The sequence below is a fragment of the Ipomoea triloba genome, chromosome 3 (assembly GCF_003576645.1).
Source record: "Ipomoea triloba cultivar NCNSP0323 chromosome 3, ASM357664v1".
In the NCBI taxonomy this organism is placed as follows: domain Eukaryota; kingdom Viridiplantae; phylum Streptophyta; class Magnoliopsida; order Solanales; family Convolvulaceae; genus Ipomoea; species Ipomoea triloba.
Genome location: NC_044918.1, coordinates 7,166,317 through 7,191,403, shown reverse-complemented (window position 1 = coordinate 7,191,403; position 25,087 = coordinate 7,166,317). Strand labels below are relative to the sequence as shown.

Below are 25,087 nucleotides of genomic sequence, written 5' to 3'. Positions count from 1 at the left end.
GAGACGGTCTCACACAAGTGCGACCCATTCTTGTATATACGGAATAAACTATTGTAATGATGAAAAAATTTACAATAACTATTCAATACTTTATTAAATTTTGATCACGTGTAATGACTAACAATTTTTCTTAAATAACAATGAAAACTTATTGACGGTAATAATGTGTTTACCGGTATATTATTTGAGTATTTGAGTGTTTGAATACAATATTGAGCGTAGTGCTCAGTGTACAAGTAAGTTAAGTATGTACTGTCTAAGTTCAAGTGTCGTAAGAAGCCCCCCCCCCCCCCCCCCCCCNTTCGGTCAAAGGTCAGCTCTCCCGTCAGGTAGCTAGCGAGATCGGATCTCGTGCCGGCCCTAAGGGACTAGAGTGTGGTGTTTTCGTAGCAAAGCATTAAGCTCTACCCAGAAAACACCCTCCGAGGTCAGCTCTCCCGTCAGGTAGCTAGCGAGATCAGATCTCGTGCTGGCCTTAAGGGATTAGAGTGTGGTGTTTTTTGAATCCAAGCCCTTGGCTGGGCTCAGAAAAACACTCTCCCGTTAGGTAGCTAGCGAGATCGGATCTCGTGCTGGCCCTAAGGGATTAGAGCTTATATTTTTTTATTATTATTTTGTTTTTTAACCAAATTGATCAGGGCAGACCATGACCAACTACTGAGTCCTTTTGCTCATGGAGGTGAACGCACAGCGCCACTTGATGAGGTGACACCCGCTTGATGAGGAGACACCCGCTTGATGAGGAGACACCCGCTTGATGAGGAGACACCCGCTTGATGAGGAGACACCCGCTTGATGAGGAGACACCCGCTTGATGAGGAGACACCCGCTTGATGAGGAGACACCCGCTTGATGAGGAGACACCCGCTTGATGAGGAGACACCCGCTTGATGAGGAGACACCCGCTTGATGAGGAGACACCCGCTTGATGAGGAGACGCACCAGCTTGATGAGGTGACGCCCGCTTGATGAGGTGACACCCGCTTGATGAGGTGACACCAGCTTGATGAGGTGACACCAGCTTGACGAGGTGACGCCCGCTTGATGAGGTGACACCCGCTTGAAGAGTAGCGTCACTTGATGAGATGACGCTGCTTGAGGAGTAGCGCTACTTGATGAGGTGACGCTGCTTAATGAGGTGATGCTGCGTGAGGAGCAGCGCCACTTGATGAGGTGACACCAGTTTGATGAGGTGACACCCGCTTGAGGAGCAGCGCCACTTGATGAGGTGGCCGACTTCAAACCAAGTGTTGGTCGAGGTCGGGCCTCGACCAAGTGTTGGCCGAGGGCTGACCTCGGCCAATTATATTATTATTATTGTTTTGTTTTGTTTTTTTGTTTTTTTTTTTTTTAATTTTTGACGAGGACTGACCTCGGCCAAACTTAACCGAAAACTTGGCCGAGGACTGATATATATATATATATATTTTTTTTGAGCGCAAGATTGGCCGAGGACTGACCTCGGCCAAGTCGAAGTGTTTTTTGACGGGCCATCAGCGAATTACATGTTTTTTGCGTTGCGCGGACTTTTTCTCTAGCTCACTGTTTCTTGCTTCCTCGCCCAGGTCGCACCTCCTCTTCTTGGTGTTGGAAGCTAAAGGCTCAGGATCTTCTTCCTTTCGCCACACATTATCGGGTAGGCTTTGTTGATGCTGGTACTGTCCCGGATACTCAACGAATTGGTTAAAATATCCTCTCTGCACCAGTTCTTCTATTTGTCCTTTTAAAGTATGACACTCGTTAGTATCATGTCCAACCTGCCGGTGGAACCGACAGTACTTAGTTTGGTCCTCGCCCGTAGAAACTGCCACACACTCTGAGGGAAAATGCACCATTCCCATTTCCTCAGCGTGACTTAGAATCACGCTAATCGGGTGAGTAAGCGGTGTTAAGTGTCGCGGTGAGGCGAGACGAGGTCGCTCATCTCTTCCCTTCGTTGAGGGTGGTTGGTTTGGTCGTGGTGCCTGGCTGGGCGGACCAGCTTTATCAGGTCGCCCACTCTTTCGTCCTTCCTCATCATCCTTTTTTCTCCTGTCAGCCTCCTCTACGTCTGCATACCGGTTGGCTGTTCTCATGAGTTCCTCATAAGAGCGTGGGTGGTGGGTGTTCAGTTGTTTGTGGAAATCGCCTGACCTCAGTGCTTGGATGAAGGTGAGAATTGCTGCCTTCGAGTCGAAGTCATATACGCTGTTGACTTCTTTTTTCCATTTGCTTAAGAAGTCTCGCAGGCTTTCCCCCTTATCCTGCTTTNTTTACCGGTATATTATTTGAGTATTTGAGTGTTTGAATACAATATTGAGCGTAGTGCTCAGTGTACAAGTAAGTTCAGTATGTACTGTCTAAGTTCAAGTGTCGTAAGAAGCCCCCCCCCCCCCTTCACTATATGGTTGTGAGTCTTTTTATTCCCTTCAGCTCAGTAACGGAGCATTGATGAGAAGTTGAACGTTGGACATCAGTACCTGAGGTGTTGAATGCTGAGGAGCTGAACGTCGGTCATCAATGCTGAGGAGCTGAACGTTGGCCATCAATGCTGAGGAGTTGGACCGTTGCGCATTGATGCTGAGGAGTGAGGTGTCTTGGGTAGTTTGAACGACAACTGTCTTGGTCAACGGTTCCGGGTCGGGTACCCAATTACCCTGTCACTTATAATTATTATTTAAAAATATCTACGGAATAAATTTTGTATTTTACTATAATATTAGGTAAACAACAACATGCAATTAAAAAAGAACAACAAAATGCAATTTTAAAGTATAATGTGACATTACTTTCCAAAAAAAAAAAGTATAATGTGACATGTGATGAATCTTCTTTCTCAGCTTTTTAGTCGTTGACGCGTCGCGGACGCCAAACGCGGACTTGTACTCCCATTCGTTCAAGACTTAATTAAGTCTCCTGTACCGCGTGTACAATAATTGCAGGGGAAATGTATAACACTATGCTATGAGTCTATAACCATAAGCTAATTTAGGCAATGTTTGGTAAATGGTTGTTAGCTGATTGGGTTGGTTGTTTGGGCTATAAGGTATAATTTGTTGATAACATTAGCTGATTGTAGTAAGTTATTTGATAAATTAGCTGTTAGCTGATGGCTGTTTGGTATAATTTCTTTTCTCAAAAAGCTAATTGAAAAGACTGCTTGGAGTAGCCTTTTGAATTTTAGTATTTTGGAGTTATAAAAAAGCTTATTAACTTACGACTAATAGTGGTCAAATAAGCCAAAATTGACTGATAGGCTGATTATTTACCAAACAGGGCCTTAGTCTTTGTTTGGAAAGATTCTTTTAACTAATTTTTTTAGTCATAGAAAAATTTTGTCACTATTGGAAGGTGTATATAGTAAATTTGTCATGTGACTGTAGTTAATAAAGAATCATGATGAGGTAATTTAGCCTAAATTGTCTTGCTGACCGGCTCAAACTATGAAGATTAATAGAATACTCTAGCTAAGACTTGAACTTGAAACTTTATAATTACAAAATCAATAGCCCCACTATTCAAATCTATTTTTTTTTTAGGGACAAGTGGACAGCCACCCAAATTTATTATAAAGAAAACAAGTCTAACTCATTACTTAATATACCAAGGAAAAAACACCTTTTAAAACATGAAGTCGTCATCAGCATCTTATTTTATGGCTTGGAAATTCCTTGTTTTAGTTAGAGATGGTGGTTACGTTATGGAATTTCATGTGATTTAGTAAGCAAAAAAAGTAAGCAAAAATTTGGAGGTGATGACATGAAAGTGATCCTTACTTACGAAATGCTTTCCAGGGATTGACGCAAATTATATTTTGAAGCAAATCATATTCTTCCATGTGAGCAAAATCATTATACTGTTGATCATGGTTAGCATTCCTCAATAAAAAAAATTTCAATGGTTTTTGTAATCCTAAAAATTTGAAGTTCAAATGTTATGGATAAACTTACACCTTATGTTCGCGGATGATTGCTTTTTATTTCTCCGTACAAATACTGTGGAAAGTCATCACATGCGAACTGTTCTTGACTTATACTCGACTGTTACTGGTCAACGAATAACTTTGATAAATCCATGGTATGCTTCAGTTCAAATGTTACGCAGCATGTGAAGAATGAAGTGGCCAACATCCTGGGTGTAAGTCAGGGAGACACAACGGGGAAGTATTTAGGTTTGCCATCATTGGTGGGAAGGAATAAGAAGGTGACCCTAGGCTATCTCAAGGATAAAATCTTAAACCGTGTGCGCAATTGGAACTCCAAATTTTTATCTCGGGCAGGTCAAGAGGTTTTACTTAAGAATGTACTATAGGCTATGTCGTGTTACGCCATGATGGTCTTCTTGCTACCGGTTGGGCTTTGTAATGATATTGAGGTTGTGATGAACAAAATTTGTGTTAATGGGACTAATGCTTTCGTCTTTTGGGCTCAACAGATGGTCATGTCTGATCTCACATGTTTGCCCCATAGAGGCACCAAGTGCAATTTAATGTGTGGACCACGGTCTAAAATCACATCGTGAATATTATGAGTAAAAATATGTGTTAGAATAATGTACATTATGTTTTAAAATAATGTACATTACTTTACATGTTAGAATAATGAAACATCTGAACTAATATAATGTACATTATGTTTTAAAATAATATATATTATGCTTTAAAATAATGCACATTATGAGTTATTGTTGCAATTGAGCACGCAAAAAAACGAAATTAAGCAAAATGATGTTGTTTTTAAATCATGGTCCACACAGCAGTGTGAACCACGATCCACGCGATAACCATTGGGCAACGAGTATTTGCTTTTGCATTTTGGTGTTTGGTGTTATCAACGCACCAACCTCATTATTTCTCTTAAAAAATTAACATAATTTTTTATATTTGGTATCTAAAAAATTAACATATTTCATAGTATTAATAAAATATTTGGTAAATAAATATATAACATTATTTTGTACTATAACTTTGATATTTAATTACAAGATATTGTAAATAAAAATAAGATAATGGACAATGTAATGAGTATCAATTGATAAATTTGAATGTAAAGAATCTTTGCATGAGAAAAAATAAAGACAATATAACTAATGAAATTATTTCTCTTATTTGATTTAATTTTTTGATAATGAATAATTTTTTCAAATAAAGGTATTGTAGACACATAATTTTAAATTAAAGAAATACATATGTATCATTTTATGTTGTAGCTAATAATTTATTTAATTTAATAAGAGTAAAATAGAGTGAAAAACTTAATTATGTCAAATTTGATTGAGATGAGGTTTGAACCTAAGACCTTTCTTATAGAAATTAATGGGTAAGTTAAAAGATAACGGAATATTAACAGATAATAGAATATTTAACGGAAAACTTAACGGAAAATCATAAAAGTAAGGTTAAATTAGGTAATCTCTATGAATAATATTAATCTGAATTATCTTAGCCATCTATTTGATTAAATAATTCATCTGAACCATCCATTTGATTACCGCCATTTTTTCTACCCATTTTAGGCCTAACTCTCTTTGACTCTTATTAGTATAGTAGATATATAAAGAAATTCAATTTTATTTTTCATTTATATATTTATATTGTTCACTTTTAATCTCTTATAATTCTTTATAAAGTGACTTTCGTCCTTCAATTAGCTACAAGTGTATTTATTATGTATTTTTGAGATATCATATCGACATGCAATCATTATTGCATGGACCCCAAAACGAAATCCTATTTCCCGCCCAAAATATTGTACATTAAAATAATTAAAATAATAAAATAATATTAAAAGTATAATAATATTAAAACACGAAGTCCTATAACATCAAAACATTGTTATGCATTAGGATTAGTACATTGTTATAATCTATATTTATATATATATATATATATATATAAACAAAAACCTCCAAAACGAAATCCTATTTCCCGCCCAAAATATTGTACATTAAAACAATTAAAACAATAAAATAATATTAAAAGTACAATAATATTAAAACACGAAATCCTATAACATCAAAACATTGTTATGCATTAGGATTAGACTATTAAGTTTTCTTTTTATACAAAGATGACAAAATTGCTATATATTTACATAGAAAATATATCATCCGTATAAATAATTTCTATAACTGAGTTGCTGGACAACAAGATAATTAGCTAAATTAATACAAATCATAAATATTGATATATAAAATGTCTAAAGTTTCAGTACCGGGTGCATATATTTACACATTGACTATTAATTGGGCAATTATTTGCTCAAATTCAAGCAATAATAACATTAGAAAACATAATCGATCAAACTCAATTCTTCAATTGCACTATATAATATTCGATTTTATAATTTACATAATTGTATATCAATCTAAATATTCTTAACGTATTATAACAAATTCATTCCGTGCAACGCACGAGCGAAAATACTAGTTCTTTATAAAGTGACTTTCATCCTTCAATTAGCTACAAGTGTATTTATTATGTACTTTTGAGATACCGACATGCAATCATTATTGCATGGACCATGGTATGTGTGGACATAAATAAAAAATACATTATTTTTGTACATAAAGTACATTATTTTAGAGTACATTATTTTATATATACTATAAAATGTACATTTAGTACAAAATAATGTACCCTTAGCATAATAAAAACGTACCTTATATTCATGGTCCACACTCCACACTCCACACAGCAATGTGGACTATGGTCCACACAATCAATCATTATTGCATGGACCATAAATAAAAAAAGTATATTATTTTTGTACATAAAGTACATTATTTTAGAGTACATTATTTTTGTATTGAAGGTACATTATTTTATATATACTATTAAATAATGTACCTTCAATACAAAAATAATGTACTTTTTAGCTTTGGTCCACACAACTACAATAATTTGCCCCACCCCATAATTTGCCAACATATGCCTCAACTTATAATAAATTAAGGCAAATTATGTTGTGGACCCAGGTCCACCTTGCAAGGTGGACCTGGGTCCAAAACTACGTCGTTTTTGTCTTTATATATATATATATAATTAGTAAACATATTGCTGAATATAGAGTTGTCCAAAAATGTGTGAATGTAGAGGTTTCAAAGTGTGAATGTAGAGTATAGAAATCGTGAATGTAGATTTATGATTGTGTGAATGTAGGGTTACCCATAAATGTGTGAATGTGAAGGTTTCAAATTGTGAATATGGAGTATAGAAATCGTGAATATAGAGTTATGCACGTGTGAATCTGTAATAGAGTTAAGAAGTTCTAGCAACTTGTAGCCCTGTAATGTGTGAATGTGGAGTTCTCAAGTAGTTGTGAATGTGGAGTATAGGACCTGTGAATATAGAGTTTTGAATGTGTGAATGCATAACAGTGGTAATATAGTTACTAAACATATAATCCTATAATGTGTGAATGTGGAGTTTACAAATTGTGGATGTAGAGTATAGTGTATGTGAATGTAGACCCAGGTCCACCTTGCAAGGTGGACCTGGGTCCACGGCATAACAACCGATAAATTAACAAATCATTTGATTATGGTATTTGGTTTAGCCCAATTCCCTCCGCCAAGGACAAGTCCAAGGCGCACAAAAGTGGGCTATTCCAAAATGAAGCCTACTTAGAAGGCTAGCTAAGTGGGAGTCTAATTAAATTATGAGGGGCGGTAACATATCTAGAAGCCCGACCGTAAATTATACCAAGGACCAGGGTCTATCTCACATTGTAAATCTTGGTCTAAAAAATAATTTTAGATTCTTTATTTATAGTTGACAGTTTCTGTACATGTAATTATCCTATTATGTGTCAGTAATTATTAAGTTATTTGTTTGCATGTACATAAATGGTTAACTGTAGGTACATAATGTGCTAACTGAAGGTACATAATTTTTATATTAAAGTTCACAATGCGATGTGAATCCTGGTCCATGGTATAACAATTGATGATGTCAATTTATATCATGGACCAGTGACCACATAGCATATGGACCATGGATTGAAACAATGAGGTACAAAATTTATACTTGTAAGGTACAAAATCTCATAACACAAAACACAAAAAATGACAATACAAGACACACAACATTATGGACCCTGAATTGGAACGACGATGTACAGAATTCATATTCGTAATGTACAGAATTTCATAACACAAAACACAAAAAATTATAACACAAAACACATACACATTTTATAAATTTATTTATTTCTCAAATCTGATTTGGGTACATAGAATTTCACAACAAAAGATACAGAAATTCAATTCAATTCATAACCTAATATACAATTACTAATTTGTTCCAAGTACAAAATTCATACTTTAAAATACAAAATTTCATAACCCTAGACACAAAAAATTATAACATAAAATATATACACATGAATCATGGTCCACAGTGCACTGTGAACCATGGTCAATGTCCAAGGATCGGGTTTCATTGCAATTCACGTGATTCATTAAAAAATTAAAAGCAAAACTCTCATGCAGATTTCAGTAACATATTACTCCATCTATTTTTGTTGACAGAATCACATGGTTTATAATTTAAATTACTCGATCAACACGATAGCTATATTATTCTTATTTGATAACAACAGTTAGATTTTAATTAAGATAATCTAAAAGCTTTTCATTTGCTCCATCATCATTAATTCCTGTCGGTTGTTACTTGTTATTACGTTTGATCACAAATTTTGGAAAATTGGCATACATATGTTAACATTAAAAAAAAAATTAAAAAACAAACAAACAGACAAAATTGGACTATACATTTACAGAGTTTGAAAATGTCTCACATTTAAATATAATATTAAATTAATTGTAAATGCAATCTCTTAATTATAATTAATAGAATATGAAATATAATTAAATAAATAAAATTATAACATTAACTAAATGTGTGTTCATAAGATACTGCATTGTAATAGAGTCAGAAATACTATAAAAAAATGTGTTCATAAATATTTATAATTTTTTAAACATATACATGTACTTATGCACTATATTACTGATGCAAAATTAAAATACTAATTTTGTTAATTTCTAAATTTAATTAATTTTTTATTATAAATCTAGCAATATAATTATAATTATGGGAATTATATTATAAAATTTTGATTTAGAATTTATTATACAATTATATAAGAAAATCATCCTATTAGAGTTTAAATTTACTTATACCAAATTTAAACTTTACATCTTTTTTTTTTTATTTCTAAAAACAATTTTCTTAGTTATTATTCATATCGTTAGAATTATAATATATATGAAATAAAATTAGTAATAAATCATTTAATTATGTAAATTTTCTATACAAATTTATATAAATATGTTTTTTTAGTACTATTGACTCTGAGTTATAAAAATATGTTAATCATACAAAATTTTAATTTTAATTTTGTATCTATGAAAATAGATATTTGACCAAATATATGAAAGTCCAACTATATTATTATATTGAACATTTTAACATATATTTTTTTAATTTTTTATTTAAATTCATAATAACATAAATTTTTTCATGCACGCACGGTAAAAACACTAGTTATTATTATATGATAACAACAATTATATTTTAATTAAGATAATCTAAAAGATTTTCATTTGCTCCATCATCATTATTTCCAATCATTATTGATGTGTGGATCATACTATAACATAATGTATATTCAATACGCAAATAATATGTTTTAGTATATTAAAAATGTGCAATATATTCAAGGAAAGTACATTATTTAAAGAGTAAATTGCACTTTTGGTCCTATGACTATAGGGCTCTTGTTAATTGCAACACTTGACTTTAAAAACTAACAAATTAGTCCACTAACTATGCATTTTTTAACAGATTAGGTCCTTCCGGCCAAATTTGGCCGGAAAAACATAACCCGTTTCAAATATTTTATTTATGAGGGCAAATTAGTCATTTCACTTTATTTTTTCTTCTTCTCCTTGCAGGTTGCACCTGCTCCATTGTCGCAACATTTCTCCATTGCTCCATTGCCGCAGCAGTGTTGTAAATCCAAAGACAACACTACTAGATCTCAAATCATCAAACAAGCATTTTCAATGAACTCAACTCCAATAATTTTCCAACTACAAATATATATATATATATATATATATATATATATATATATTTCAATGAACTGAACTCTCCTACGGCGGCGGTGGCACACTCTCCTGCGTCGGCGAAGCGGATCTGGACTTGATTCATTCGAGCATTCGCTTGCTCACCTCCTGGAGTAGACTTGGAGGATCTCAATTCCATCTCCGCCGCTCTTTATAATCCCAAGCAGCGCACTGGCGCTGTCTCATTGTCGTCCTCGACCGGCGGCGTGATCCTGCGACTCCTCGAACCCGCCCTTCAGAATATCGGCGGAACAATCCCAGCCCTAACGGTCTTTACCTTGTTGACTTTCGCGAGAGAAAGGTTGACCAATGCGGTGGCGGCGTTCGGTTGATTTCCGACGTACTTGGACAGTATCACTGGCTGGCGAGCAGCGCAGGTGCAAGAGGGAGAAGAAGACCACATAAAATGACTGTTTTGCCCTTCATTATATTTAATTTAAAATTAGTTACCATTTTCCGGCCAAATTTGGCCGGTGATTTGGCCGAGAGGACCTAATCTGTTAAAAAATGCATAGTTAGTGGACTCATTTGTTAGTTTTTAAAGTCAAGTGTTGCAATTAACAAGAGCCATATAGTCATAGGACCAAAAGTGCAATTTACTCTTATTTAAATACTGAAAGTACATTATTTTGTATAATATACATCCAGTACACGAATAATATATTTTAGTAAATTACAAATATACTTTTTGTCATGATCTACACAACATGGTCCACACAATAATTTACTCGGGGTTATTGATATCCTAAAATTAAAGGGGCACCACTTGACCACAAAATTTTGTACAATTGGTGTACAATGTCAACGGTAAATTTGTGACAAATTTCAGGACAGAAATTGAACAACACTGTTGGTTGTTATTATGGCATTAATGTACTCGGTGATTATTGATATCCTAAAATTGAAGGGGGCACCACTTGACCACAAAATTGTGTACAATTGGTATACAAAGTCAGCAATAAATTTGTGACAAATTTCAGGACAGAAATTGAACAACACTGGCCCCAATTAATACATTTGGTTTTTTGTTATGCTGTGTGAATTATAAATGTGACAATAAAAATAAAATTGTGAATTTTTTTTATTAAATTACATGTCAAAAGTTAACAGTGATTTTTGTGTGTGTGTCTATATTCAATTGATTATGAAAAGTGAAGGAAAATCATTTTTAAGTAATTAATTGTGACTTAGAGCAGCCCTATCAGTGCATATTACTTGGTTTATACCAGATGCATAGCTCACTTGGAGGAGAGAGAGAGAGCTGGAGAGAGAAAAATGGGTTGCTTCTACAAGGGAGGGTTTCTTGGCCGACAGGTGGGGTTGGGAAGCAAGGCTTGCTGTGTGTGCACCCGCACGCCGCCGGCGCGCCTGACACAATTAAATTTTTTTATTTTCTTTTTTAAATATCAAATTTTTTCATCCCCTCCCATTTTCTCTTTCCTAAACACACTTACAAAAACTACTCAAAAACCGCAAAAAAAACTCCATTGATAAGGATGCTCTTAATAAGAATATCATTGTTCACGCGTACTTTTTTTTTTTTTTGAAAACTACTAACTCTATTACAATGCAGTATTTGTTCATAACTACTTTCTCAACCTATTGAAGCACAATAGTCAGTATTGACTCCACCACTTCCCGTATAAAGGGAAGGGTTTGATGCCACTGGACACAAGGTCCTTTTTTATTTCTCTATTTGTATGGGTCTGATTCTCACTTTTCCAAAAACAATGAAAAAAATGAGAATGAAGATATGGTTAGGAAATTAGAAATGGGTTTAATAAATAAGTTTCCATTTTCATTTTTTCACCTATCCAATTTCCTCTTCTTTTTTTTTTCTTTTTTTTTTTCTTTTTTTGTTCCAAAAACGCTTCCAAATTTTTACTTTGATAAACAACTCCTAATCACTTTACAATTGTTTAGCAATCCACTGCAAATTTTAAACAGCCAAATACCTTTCTAGTTATCACAATTGGAAGTGTCAAACTATACTTGGATTATAATCACCATTGTAATGTGAACTACTAATAAATATTAATTTTAATATATTAAAAATTTATTTTTAATGAATTATAGATTCACTTTTAGATCATTAAAAATGAATATGCAATATATTAAAAAATATATATAATACATTAACATTAATTTTTTAATATATTAATAATGAACATTTATGTTAGATTGAGCTTATAATGTGGATGGTCAATAGTATAATGATTGGTAGGGGTGTTCATTTTAGATAATAACCGAACCAAGTTAACCAAATTTCTAAAAGCTTTACTATTAACAGAATTGATTTTTGTTCAGTTAATCAGTCGGTTAACTGAATTATTTTAGTCCAATTTAACAAATATTAAAATTTATAAATAAAATTAGTAAATTTGTAATTTCACACCATAAAAATAGTAATTACACCAATACATAAATAATAAATTTGAAATAAAACTAATATAATAGTATTATTTATGAGATTATAAAAAAAATTAAAAAAACATGTATATACATACACATATCATTCGATTAACCGTTAGATTAATTTAGTTAACCAACACTTTCGTAGAAGCGAACTAACAATTAATCAAAATTTTTAAAAATCCTTAATCATTAACCAAATCAAAATATTTCACTTTAAAAATAGTTAACCAAATTTTTTTTATTTTTTATTTTGAAATACTATAGGAAAATGATACTTTTTTCCCCCCTGAATTATAGGTTTATAGTACTCCCGCCCCCGCCCCCGCCCCCGAATTATTCATGTATTCATATTTGTTTCCTCAGTTATATTAAAAGTGGCAGTTTTTCCCCTTTGATATTAAATGGACATTTTTACACTTAAAATAATTATTTAATTTATTTTTCTTCTCCAAAAATTATTGCTTATATGTAGGGATGACTGCGGTTTGATTTGAACCGAACTGGACACTATAGCAACCAGACTGAAATAGTAATGGTGGTTCTTGTTACGATTCTGAATCGGGAAAAATAAAATAAAATAATTGTTGAATTTAGACTAGTTTAAAAATGAAAAATGGAATTTACAAAAATAAATAAATAAATAAATTTTGAACAAGCAGTTCAAACCGACACTGGAATTAGAATAAATGCGAACTGGAACCGAAGAAATTTGTAAATATCGTCTGTAAATGATAAATTTGTTTGGTTCTAGTTCGCATTTATTATGATTCCAATTTCGGTTTGAACCGCCGGTTAAAAATTTGTTTATTTATTAAATTATATTTTTTTATTTTAAAATAATATAAATTCAACAATTATTTTATTTTATTTTTTCAAGGTATGAATTGTAACAAGAATTGTCCCTACCGTTTCAGTTCGGTTACTAGCATCCGGTTCAGTTCAAATTGAACAGTGGTCATCCCTACATATGTAATAATTTGTTAGAGAATACAAATAAATGAAATAATTATTTTAAGGTAAAAATGTCCATTTAACATCAAAAGAGAAAAATCGCCACTTTTAAAATTATTGAGGTGGCAAATGTAGATACATGATTACATGAATAACTTAGGGAGAAAGTGCTATATACATATAATTTATAAGAAAAATTGTCATTTTTCTCAAATACTCTATGTTTTCTCAAACATTTTCAACCCAAAAATCTAAACTCCTATAACCGGGGTTAGAATGATAATTGGACCATCACACTACATTATAGTTAGCAAATTTTTTTGATTCGATTCATTTATTTTTCACCAAATTATGAAGGAAAATGATATATGCACCTCATGGAATATAACTCCTACCACTTGTACAAATTTTATTGAGTAAATAAAAGTGAATGAGTAAAAACAGTGGCACACTTTGTTATTTAGATCAATCAAAGAATGACAACTCAGCCATAAGTAAAAAATAGAGTAGAAAGTGAAAGTATATATAGTATTACTGAATTATGAACACCCTTGGACGGAGTTGGGGTCCTTGGGGATGTTTTGGTTGACATGAATTGAAATTCAATGCCAACGTAATTCAATTCCCTCAATTCACTGAATTGCAATTTATAGCCCTACTCTATAAATTGCGATTCAACCTTATAAAGAAAAGAAAAAAAGAATATAAATAACATAGTTACCCTGATAAGATTTTTATATCACTTCTTTCCAGGAATTCCAGCCATTTTCCAATAATTATATTTCTTCTTATCAAATATAATATAATTTGAATTCTTAATTTACTATTTACTTACACCTGAATTAGAAATCCTTCCTATATCTTCCTACCAACCAAATGCATTTATAAGACTGGAACAGAAATAAATAATAATTCTTGTAGAGAAGGTCCAGTATCGTACCTGAGCTTGACTTCTCAACCACCAGCTCTCCCGCCACTCCCATAACCGTTCGTCTCTCCATTCAAGCTTTCTGTAAACGTGCATGTTTTCTCTATAAGTATCTCTGCACACAAGTCTTAATCCGCCAACTTGCAATCTTCGACTATTTTTGTGTTTTATGTTAAAATCACTCGGAAAACCTCAAATAATTGAGTGCTCTTCCGTAACGCCTTCTAATTGCTACCTTTTGATCTCTCTCTTTTGGTGAAAACCAATACCAGACTACCAGAGTGTTTACTGGCTACATACCTTGTGATTCAGAAACATGGCGGCTACCAAACCATTGCTTAATTTTTCTCGGTTGCCGGAATTTTACTTTGTGTCGTCAAAACCGGGAAAGGTAGGGTTTTTGAAGCTGCTGGGGTGTAATTCCGGTGTACGCAAAGGCTTCAGCTCCTCCATTACTGGCGGCGAGGTGAAATCCCGCTTTATTGGCCCAATTAGGGCACTTGAAGCTTCTAGATCTTCGCAAACCATTGGCAAAAACGAAAATTCTCATCCGTCTGGGTGCGGCTCCCAACAGGACGTGCTCGTCAATGATTGTGATGGTCTCTCTGGTATTGATTTATTTTAATTCCGTTCTCTTGACTCCTATTTTCAAAGGAAAAGTGGATTAGTAAACATAAAAGTTTATACCTTTCACACTTCATTTTATCTATCAGAAGAAAACTTGGAATGTTAGGTAGGTGCTAGTACAAAATGTTAAAAGCTTACAAGCATGCTGATATCGATTGGAAAGAAGTTGGTGCTAGTGTTTACTACATTATACCTAATTAGGCAGACCAGTTAAGGCAACTTTAATTTTTGGAATCTTTTCACTGCTGATGTTTGTGATTAACTGTCTAGGGAAAGAAAGGCTCCAGGCTTCTACAGTTGGGAACTCTACAAATATTTTTTGGCACAAATGCTCGGTAGAGAGGAGTGACAGGGAGGAGTTGCTTCGGCAGAAGGGCTGTGTTGTATGGATTACTGGTCTCAGTGGTTCAGGTTTGTTCCTAGATTAGGAATTTGACTTAACCATCATTTTCTGCTTTGTGTATCTGTATGTCTAACTTTCTCTCAAGTCTCAAAATAGTCTTGCAACCTTATTTTTCTGTGAATTTGATAACAATCATATCATGTTTCTAATATATCCTAAAGGCTTCATTCTTTATCTTGACTATCTAGCCTCAAGGCCTTGCTGCAGCAAAGACCTTGAGGCCAGTGCCTTTGACCGAAAAATTTTAGGAGTTTGAACCTTACAAGGAGCAATCTTGGTGAGGTAGTTTTAGTCTACTGTTGTACATGCTGTAATGAGGGAAGGGGAAAAAAAAACTTCACCATCAAATCACATGGTCTGCCTTGTTGTAAATAGTAATTCGGTTCTAAAATGGTGACATTGCTTATGCTATTCTTTTGTTGTGTCATTTCAGGAAAGAGCACTGTAGCATGTGCTCTAAGTAGAGGCTTACATGCTCATAGAAAGCTTACTTACATTCTGGATGGAGATAATGTCCGTCATGGTCTGAGTAGTGATCTTAGTTTTGGGGCAGAAGATCGAACAGAGAACATTAGACGGGTTGGTAGGTTCTTAACTTGGTCTTGTTTGTGTGTTTTTTTGTTTTGTTTTGTTTTTTTTTGTTTTTTGTTTGTTTGTTTTTTTTTTTGATTTTGTTTGTTTGTTTTTTTGTTTTTTTGTTTTGTTTTTAAATTTTAAAGCCTTATTACATGTCCTTTGAAGACAAAATTTCATTTGATTTTGTTCAATACGCAGGGGAGGTGGCAAAGCTTTTTGCAGATGCTGGAGTCATTTGCATTGTCAGTTTGATATCTCCATACAGAAAGGAGCGGGATGCTTGTCGTGCTTTACTTCCAGAAGGAGATTTCATTGAGGTTTAACTTCTGTTTATTCTGTTGTTGTTCACTTATGACAAGGAATTCAAACAGTACAGGACATTTAAAACTAGAAGCTGCTTATTACAGTCAAGAAATATCTCATGTATTATTTTTCCACTTTTAGGTGTTCTTGGATGTGCCTTTACATGTTTGTGAGGCAAGAGACCCCAAGGGATTGTACAAACTTGCCCGAGCAGGAAAGTTAAAAGGTGTCTATCTTTTTGTCATCTCTAGTAGACACCATGATGAAAAAACACTAATTTTTTCCTTTAAAAATTGGCAGTTTTCTCAAAGCAACTTCAATTCTGTTCCTTTTGCTTACCCTACTAGAGAAGTGATTTAAGTATTTATCTGTTAATCTAAATCATTACATTTTAGTGCCTTTGTTTATTAATTTATTTCAAATTGAGGAGCATGGGAGTATAAGTACATTTGGACCACATCAAGGCTTTTGATGTAAGCCATTGCCCATTGGTGCTGTGCATATTTTATTTGGTCTCAATTTTATGCAAGCTCAGTTTATTCATGGAGTATAAAAAGAAACAAGAGTTCATTTAAATTAATTAAAATCTTAGGTCATTTTCAGGCTAAAAAAGTGTGACATAAACTGCATCATATTAACCATCATCACTAATGTCTGTAGGTTTCACTGGTATTGACGATCCATATGAGCCACCAGAGAATTCAGAGGTACGGTTTGCCTTTTGTAAAATACAGAAGTGCATTCCTTGGTTGTACTAGTGACAATATGATATATCCATTACAGAATCCGATTTTCTTAAATTTTAAATGTGTTGCTTTGGGCCTTTTTATTTGCAGATAGTGCTGAGGCTTAACCGTGGATTCAATGATTCTCCATATGATATGGCTGAGGCTGTGATCTCTTACCTGGAGGAAAAGGGGTACCTGAAAACATAGCTGGCTAGCTGCGTCGTGGCTTAGTCCATGTCAATAGATCTTCCATCCTTGTATGCCATGTACCCGTGCATTTATTTGTTTTGCAGTAAGGAAATTTCGTGTTTCCTTAATGCTTAATTCAATATTGAATAAAGAAAAGAAAAAGTAAAATCATTTATGCATTGCAATGTCACTGCCTGTGACATTTATGCTTGCTAGTGTTTGGTAGTAGATGGGGCTGAAATAGTGTGAAATTTATGTATGGTTTTCAAATTTCCAGTGTTGAACTCTTGTACAAGTTGTATTATAATGGAATAAATGAAGTCATCTGATTCGAGCAATCAATCTCATTTCACTGCATACCTTTTGTTTCTTGAATTAGTGTAACAAATCGGTAAAATGCTGCAGAATTACAGAGCAAGCAAGACGCACATTCTAACGACAAATTAAGTTTAGCAGGAAGAGCCTACCATCACTGGATCAACTTCTTTTGCGATTTAGCTGCATATCTCGAGCAATAGAAGGCAGCCATCTCTCGCCTCTTATTCTTTTTAGCGCTGCAACACGTTCTTCCTCTCTTTGTTTAGCTGCTTTGGCAGCCGCGTCTTTAGCTTCCAGTTTAGCCAAAGATTTCTGAGAGGAATCTTTAGCTGCAACCATTATGTCTGTCCCATCAACTGCAACAGATTTGATCTGGTGTCTAAACTGCTCACAACAATTGCAGCAATGCAGAAAAATTGAGGTTCAGAAAGAGTCATAAAGGCAGCATAAATTAGATTTTGGCTGCAAATACAAACCTCCTTTGATCTCTCATCAATTTCTGGAACAGGAAGAATTCTTGGCTTCTTTCGCGATTGATTAAGTTCATCTGAGAAGCAAGTAAACACCACAGTCACATCCAAATTGGAGGAAACTAAAACAGGACCAAAAATCTTTTGATGAGATTTCTCACTTGTGTGGTCAAACACTATCCCAGCAGGAGCATGCTTAAACAGCCTAATTCCACCTTCACTGCTCCTGATAGGCTCTTCAAGCATTACATTGCCTGTGTCGCTTACTACTTCTATAGTCTTCTCTATAATGTCCTCCAAAAGCTTCTGGGCCTGCCAGTGTCCATTTGTACAGTAAACATCATAACTTATGATTCATAAGGCAGTGTACAGAACAAGAAGCGAAGAACCAGCCTTTACAGTGCAGTTTAAATGGCATCAATCTTTGCATTCATATGAGCAATTATAGATAAAACTGAGGTATTTTCTGCTAATCCACCATTCTAAGCATAGTGATGTGAAGTGCAGAGTACATTAATACACAATCAGAGACGTAATAATCAGAAACGAGAGAAAAATAAGCGAGCACCTTGATTTGGTAGTGCTTAAGTTGAGGTTTCGGAGTGTCTGTTTCATCTTCACGGGTAGGATGAGCGGTTGAAGCACCCGAATGAAGACCGCCGTTGACGGCGGCGGAGCTGCTAAAGGCTGTGGTGGCGGCGAGAGAATCTATGGCGGCTCTCCAATCAGCATCACCGTCTTCTTCTCCGCTGCTGCTACTGCTAGTCCGGCCACCACCCATTACGGCTGAAGTCTTTCACTGTCCTGAATACAGAATACGTGGGTTGTTTAATGAAAGCTCATGGGCCGGGTCGGTCCCCGGTCCAGGCCCATATTTATTTTAAAGACTGACCCGGTTCGGGCATCTAGATAAAAACTTGTAGACGGCGATCGGAACAAAGAGTGTCGCCGCCCGCCATCCCAACGGCCAGAAGGTTTGCAGAGCGAACTTCTCCGAAAACTCCAATTGTTCGTTGACTTCCGAGCCCGAGAAGCACCGCCATGGGGAAGAAACAGCACAGTAAAGATCGAATGTTCATAACGAAGACTGAATGGGCTACCGAGTGGGGCGGCGCTAAATCGAAGGAAATCCGTACTCCTTTCAAACGTCTACCCTTCTATTGCTGCGCGTAAGCTCTCCCGTTCTCTATTCTTCCTAGCTTACACAAACACATAACTTTTGTTTTAGCTTAATTTCTTTACTCTATGAACGCAGGCTTACATTTACGCCTTTCGAAGACCCCGTGTGCTCCGAAGATGGAAGTGTTTTTGACCTAATGTGAGTATTTCTGGTTCTGAACTTTCCTCTTCTCTTTTTGAATTTTGACAGAGTGTTAATTAGTCTGGTCCTCGAATTTCTTAGGAATATAATGCCATACATTAGGAAATATGGAAAGCATCCAGTTACAGGAGCTCCTTTAAAGCTAGAGCAGCTTATTCCGCTTACTTTCCACAAGAACACAGAAGGTAATGACTCGTATCGAACTTTGTCATTCTGATGCAGATTTACAGAGTATATTAAGTTGTTGAGTGTTCAATTGCACTTCATTAAGTTCCTCAGAGTTATAAGTTCTGTATAGCAGCTAGGTGTATATTGTACAACCTTGAAGCTAGAAAACTTGAATTATCAGTATTTAGTGAACAAGTTTCTATGATGTATTTCATAATGATCATGTGGTGGAATTGTTATTTCTTGAAAGATGCTAATTATATTTTTTTTCAGGTGAGTTCCAATGTCCTGTCTTGAACAAGGTCTTTACAGAATTTACCCACATCGTTGCTGTAAAGACTACAGGCAATGTCTTCTGTTATGAGGTACTGTATATACGTCTTCCCTCGATTACAAGTGCTCTATTACCTGCATGCTTTAGTCTTCTAAATGTAATATTTGTAAGTAACCTTGTTGCACAGGCAATTAAAGAATTAAACATCAAAACAAAGAACTGGAAGGAACTTCTTACTGATGAACCATTTACTAAAGAAGATATCATTACAATTCAGGTAACCTTTCACTTTAGATTATTCCCTTTTGTTCTACTGTTTGTTGTTTAAATTTAACTGACCAAAAAGTTTCCCCACCTCACCCATATGTATGATGATATGTGTGTAGAATCCTAATGCACTGGACACCAGGGTGCTTGTGGATTTTGATCATGTCAAAAAAAGTTTGAAGGTTGATGATGAAGGTGAGTAATTCTGCTTCTTTCTTTCTTTCTTCATAGCCATCTGCACATGCATCTCTATACTTAGTTTCTCTTTTTGTATGCTGTCAGAATTGAAGAAAATGCAATCTGAACCAACTTACAATATAAATGTTACTGGGGATATCAAACAAATGCTAAAGGATCTTGGTACTGAGAAAGCAAAGGAGATTGCATTGCATGGTGGAGGTGGGAGCAAGGCACAAAATGAAAGAGCGGCTGCGCTTACTGCCATTTTAGATGCCAGATCACGTATCAAAGACAAATCAGATGAAAATGGTGAAGGTCAACCTAAACAAACTTTCAGCATTGTAGATGCAGCTTCTGCATCAGTTCATGGAAGAAGTGCTGCTGCTGCTAAGTCTGCTTCTGGCGATAAAGCTGCTGCTCGGATTGCTTTGCACATGGCAGGAGAAAGGACACCAGTAAATGCTAAACTGGTTAGTGTTTTTAACATCACCCGTATTGGATAAGAAACACTAACAGCAATACTAGAGATATTTTTTTTTCATTTTAACATGACTTACTCTTCTTTTAAATGCATTCAGGTTAAGAGTCGTTTCACATCTGGTGCAGCTTCACGATCCTTCACTTCTACCAGTTATGATCCTGTGACGAAAAATGAATATGAATATGTCAAAGTTGAGAAAAACCCCAAGAAGAAAGGTTATGTTCGGTTGCAGACAACACACGGTGATTTAAACATTGAACTGCACTGTGATATGACACCAAGAACGTGTGAGAACTTCATCACTTTGTGTGAACGTGGTTATTATAATGGAGTGGCTTTCCACAGAAACATTCGGTACTTTAACTTCTCTCTTAAAATACCCAACTAATAAACCAATTATCAGCGTTTGTTGCTTGAATATCGAAAAACTTATGCCATCAATATCTTTCAGGAATTTCATGATTCAAGGCGGTGATCCTACGGGCACAGGAAGAGGTGGTGAGTCTATCTGGGGAAAGCCATTCAAAGATGAAGTGAACTCCAAGTTGTTACATTCAGGAAGAGGTGTTGTTAGCATGGCAAACTCAGGCCCGCATTCAAATGGTTCTCAATTTTTCATCCTGTACAAGTCTGCAAATCATTTAAATTACAAACACTCAGTTTTTGGTATGGTTGTTGGTGGTTTGACAACCCTTTCAGCAATGGAGAAGGTCCCTGTTGATGACAATGACCGCCCTCTGGTTAGTAGGAATTCTGTTATTCTTTTGCTTTGCATTTTCACTTTTCTGTTCTGAGCCTATCTGCTAATGAAGAGTATGTTTCATTGTCAGTGTTATGCAATTTAAGTAGGGATTTCATCTTTTTGTTTTGTTTTTCTTTTTGTGTGTTTGGCATTTTTCTTGCTGTCTTACATTCATATTTTTGTGTTATTTTTTATTCTATGTTCTGTTTCAGTTTTGATATTTATTTTGAGTTTGCTGCTTGCAACATTGAGGCCAAAGTTCTACTTTTTAATATTCTGTAGCATATTTCAGGCTGTTTTTTTTTTTTTGGGTTGATTTTATGTGTTTGGTATTTGCTGTTTTAGTTTTGATATTTAGGTTGAGTCAGCTGTTTTTAACAATGAGTCCAAAGTTCTGCTTTTTAGTTCTCACCTTTGTCACTTTTCTTTCTACTCTTATGCAGGAAGAAATCAAGATAATTGATGTAGAGGTGTATGTCAATCCCTATGCAGAATCTGATGATGAAGAAGACGGGGAGAAACCTGAGGACAAAATTGAGGATGAGGACAATGTTAGTTATAATTTCTTAGAGCATTTGGCATCTGAACTATTTATTAATCAATCTTTGTTAAGTTTGTTAATTCCATCCCCCCAAAGATGTTTGTTCTTCATGTCTTCATCTCATAAGACACAATTTCATGTTGTACTCTGCTGCTGCATTTCAGGATAAGGTTGGCTCATGGTACAGCAACCCTGGAACAGGAACAGACACTCTAGCTGTTGGCGGTGGTGTTGGGAAATACTTGAAAGCAAGGAATGTTCAAGCTGATTCTAATAGCCTTCCTCCAGTTCCTTCATCAAAGAAGAGAAAAGTAGGCACCTCCACGGAATTCAAAAATTTTTCTGGCTGGTAATTCTGCAAGCATATTGTGCAAGTTAAACTACCTTGCATTCAGCCAGGAGGTGCGACATAGTTTACTGATGCCCAACAGGAAGGTTCTGAGAGAAATAGAGAATGGCTTGTTAAGATCCAGCCTGGGTTCAACCAAAGAGTGATAATTGACAGATCTTTGTTGATAAATGTTGAGCAGAAATTTGTATTCACCACACAAATTGTGTTTTTCCAGGCCATGGCTTTTGATTCGATTTAGAAAAAACTTGAAAAAATGTTTAAATTGAATATCCTTGTTTTTACTTACCAAAGTTGTAACTTGTAACATATGCAATTGGAAAGGAGAATGTCCATTGGGAAAATTGTATAATTTCATTCTTAAAGTGAGTTTTGCTGATATTTGTGATTAATGCAGTTGAGTTGATTCAGTGGAGAAACTAAACTCTGGAATTTTATTTTTTGTGGGTCATACCTATACATTTGGTGGATGCACTTCTACTCCTTTAAAAATTCTGTTTTCAGTTTTTGCATTGGAAGGATTTGGATGCTCAAGTGGAAATCAGGACTTCTTTATGAGCTACATGATGGTGTTCGCTTAATGCATTAATGCATGCCTTCTGATGCCTGACCCCTCGGGAGGTGGACAATCTTTCCCTTTTTCTTGTTATAACAATCCTCCAAGTGAGGCCTCAGAACAGTGTAATCAAGAATTTTAGTGACTTGTGGTTGAGTTCCTCTTTAAATGTTACAATTATGCTAGCAGTTACACTTTCAGTTAGAACTTGAAGCTAACTTTGTAGATCACTTGGTGCTCTGTTTCTGAAACAGCTGTTTTCTTGGAAGCTTGTAGTGCAGCTTTTGGGTGCAGAGGATCCTTTTTAGCCATTTGATGCTGATCTTTATTTGTGACCAAGGGTGAGTGATATAGAGAAGATAATCTCTTTTAGGAGTTTTAGCCGTAGTCTTATCAATTACGTAGTACTATTTAGTTTACTATATTACTTTTATAGCTTGACATAAAATTGAGTTCAAACATATTGGGAAGTTCATTTAGCTTGCAACTTTTGTGGTGGAATATGACAGTCCTTTCACAACCAGCTATAATGCAGGTGTGATGATAGGCATGATGATAAACTCAGCAGAGATCACCCAGAAAGCCACGATTGCACATGGTCTTGTACAAAGGTCGGTTTTAGCATTCTGCAGGAGCTGCAAGCTGTTACAACTATACAAGCACTTGGTAATGGGAATCAGTCAGTGATGGTGGTGGGACTCAGCGGAAAGCATGCCATTTGAAAGCAGCTCCAAGAGGAAATAATGGCTTCTGCAGGCTCCTGGTTCAATCCCCTCTAATGAATTTGCTTGCTCCTAAAGGTAAGAAGGCTACTTGTTTTTAATATATATATATATACATATATATATATATACATACACACACACACACACACACACACACACACATATATATATATATATATATTGTCAAGAAAGTGAAGAAACATCCTTTAAATCATGGGGAAAATACATAGTACACATTGGAGCTTAGATAACTAGATATATGACTCTTTCTATGGTTAATTCTTGAATGATTTGGATAGGTAAATAAAACAAAACAAAACTTGAGAAGAATGTTTCAATTATTGTGTGCTATTTTTTTAAAGCAAAAAGTTAGTACCCACTACCCACAGACAAAAATTACTTCTGGTTAACCATACTTGTATGATAAACTCCAAAGTCATGGTATAATTTCAATTTCTTCTTCTTGTTTTTTCTTTAATGGCTTTCTTATAATCATATAATACTCTTCCAAACAGATTAACTTAAATGTTATTACTAAAAGTCTTGTCTCAGAGCTTTTGGTTGAGCTGTTAACATCAACAATTTAGTTCGACTTTCTTAAGATAAAATTGATTAAAAAATACTTATTGTGAAATATACTAGCCAGAATGGCTTCCCAACATAACAGATGAACCTTGGTTAATGGATCATTTAGACTAGAATATGGTGTCCATTGTTCTGTTTTTTGTCATGGCATGTCTCTCAATTAATACCTTGTGGCATCATTCTTGGAAAAATAAAAAGTTCAATCTTGAAAATTCATATAAAAAAATTGATAGATAAAGACAACAACTATTTTGTGCTAGAATCAACAGTAGACAGGAAAGGGTCAAGGCTCAAGGGCAATGATTTGAAGCTCTGGAATCCTTGTTAAGTTGTCCCATGTTGATAGATACAATATGATTGATTGGAAACTGTGTTTTGAATCCAATATAATCTTACTGTGTGTTACTGTTGGTTGATGATTCAAAGTGTAACCAGAAGACCTGGGGTAACCAAATGAGGGGTAAACTAATCTTGAAAAAAGAAGGCAGCACTAAAGAAATAGCCAAAACTGGGTAAGCAAAAAGATTGATATTCCTTCCACTATCTTAGATGGTAAATCTACATTGTCTGGGGAAATGGCCTAGCCTACAGGATTCAAGTGTGCATATATATATATATGTGTGTGTGTGTGTGTTGTTTTGGGTTGAGAGAAAAAGTGTTAGAGCATGCCCTGGATTTAGGATAAGTGTGCAAAGTTTTAGTATTTGTATGGAAACATGAAATGCACATGTATGGGTTTTTGGAGTAGTATGGAAAAGGAAAAAGGTGAGCAATTTCTTTTGGCAGATTTTGAAGAGGGATTAGGAGGCAAAGGAATGTGAGTGAATGGTTGGGTTGATGATGGTCTCTCGGTCTTTAGTGGTGGGTTTCATCATCATCA

At 35.0% G+C, this 25,087-nt stretch overlaps 3 protein-coding genes across 3 annotated transcripts; 2 read left to right on the top strand and 1 right to left on the bottom strand.

Moving 5' to 3' along the window:
- Nucleotides 1-14,384: 14,384 nt before the first annotated feature.
- LOC116012549 (adenylyl-sulfate kinase 3) lies at nucleotides 14,385-17,568 on the top strand. Its single transcript, XM_031252111.1, has 7 exons — nucleotides 14,385-15,012; nucleotides 15,302-15,442; nucleotides 15,868-16,017; nucleotides 16,209-16,327; nucleotides 16,455-16,539; nucleotides 16,974-17,020; nucleotides 17,150-17,568. Exons 1-7 carry the CDS (start codon nucleotides 14,721-14,723, stop codon nucleotides 17,246-17,248), a joined length of 933 nt encoding a protein of 310 aa, XP_031107971.1. The 5' UTR covers nucleotides 14,385-14,720; the 3' UTR covers nucleotides 17,249-17,568.
- LOC116012550 lies at nucleotides 17,560-19,019 on the bottom strand. The gene is made up of 4 exons (XM_031252112.1): nucleotides 18,587-19,019; nucleotides 18,180-18,330; nucleotides 18,025-18,095; nucleotides 17,560-17,932 (listed from the first exon to the last, which is right to left on the bottom strand). The coding sequence occupies exons 1-4, from the start codon at nucleotides 18,797-18,799 to the stop codon at nucleotides 17,708-17,710; spliced, it is 660 nt and encodes a 219-aa protein (XP_031107972.1). The 5' UTR covers nucleotides 18,800-19,019; the 3' UTR covers nucleotides 17,560-17,707.
- Nucleotides 19,020-19,059: 40 nt separating this feature from the next.
- Nucleotides 19,060-22,751, top strand: LOC116012547 (peptidyl-prolyl cis-trans isomerase CYP65). Its single transcript, XM_031252110.1, has 11 exons — nucleotides 19,060-19,187; nucleotides 19,274-19,336; nucleotides 19,421-19,524; nucleotides 19,781-19,872; nucleotides 19,969-20,058; nucleotides 20,168-20,243; nucleotides 20,331-20,698; nucleotides 20,807-21,063; nucleotides 21,161-21,449; nucleotides 21,895-22,002; nucleotides 22,157-22,751. Exons 1-11 carry the CDS (start codon nucleotides 19,060-19,062, stop codon nucleotides 22,343-22,345), a joined length of 1,764 nt encoding a protein of 587 aa, XP_031107970.1. The 3' UTR covers nucleotides 22,346-22,751.
- The last annotated feature ends 2,336 nt before the right edge of the window (nucleotides 22,752-25,087 follow it).

Excerpts from the sequence above, each read along its gene's own strand:
- LOC116012549 (XM_031252111.1), top strand. The coding sequence starts at position 14,721 with ATGGCGGCTACCAAACCATTGCTTAATTTTTCTCGGTTGCCGGAATTT. Across the intron at positions 16,328-16,454 it reads CAGAAGGAGATTTCATTGAG|GTGTTCTTGGATGTGCCTTT; the intron begins GTTTAACTTCTG and ends TTCCACTTTTAG. Across the intron at positions 16,540-16,973 it reads CCGAGCAGGAAAGTTAAAAG|GTTTCACTGGTATTGACGAT; the intron begins GTGTCTATCTTT and ends TAATGTCTGTAG.
- LOC116012550 (XM_031252112.1), bottom strand. The coding sequence starts at position 18,799 with ATGGGTGGTGGCCGGACTAGCAGTAGCAGCAGCGGAGAAGAAGACGGT. Across the intron at positions 18,096-18,179 it reads GATAGTGTTTGACCACACAA|ATGAACTTAATCAATCGCGA; the intron begins GTGAGAAATCTC and ends CTTGCTTCTCAG. Across the intron at positions 17,933-18,024 it reads TTGATGAGAGATCAAAGGAG|TTTAGACACCAGATCAAATC; the intron begins GTTTGTATTTGC and ends TGTTGTGAGCAG.
- LOC116012547 (XM_031252110.1), top strand. The coding sequence starts at position 19,060 with ATGGGGAAGAAACAGCACAGTAAAGATCGAATGTTCATAACGAAGACT. Across the intron at positions 20,699-20,806 it reads CACCAGTAAATGCTAAACTG|GTTAAGAGTCGTTTCACATC; the intron begins GTTAGTGTTTTT and ends AAATGCATTCAG. Across the intron at positions 21,064-21,160 it reads GCTTTCCACAGAAACATTCG|GAATTTCATGATTCAAGGCG; the intron begins GTACTTTAACTT and ends AATATCTTTCAG.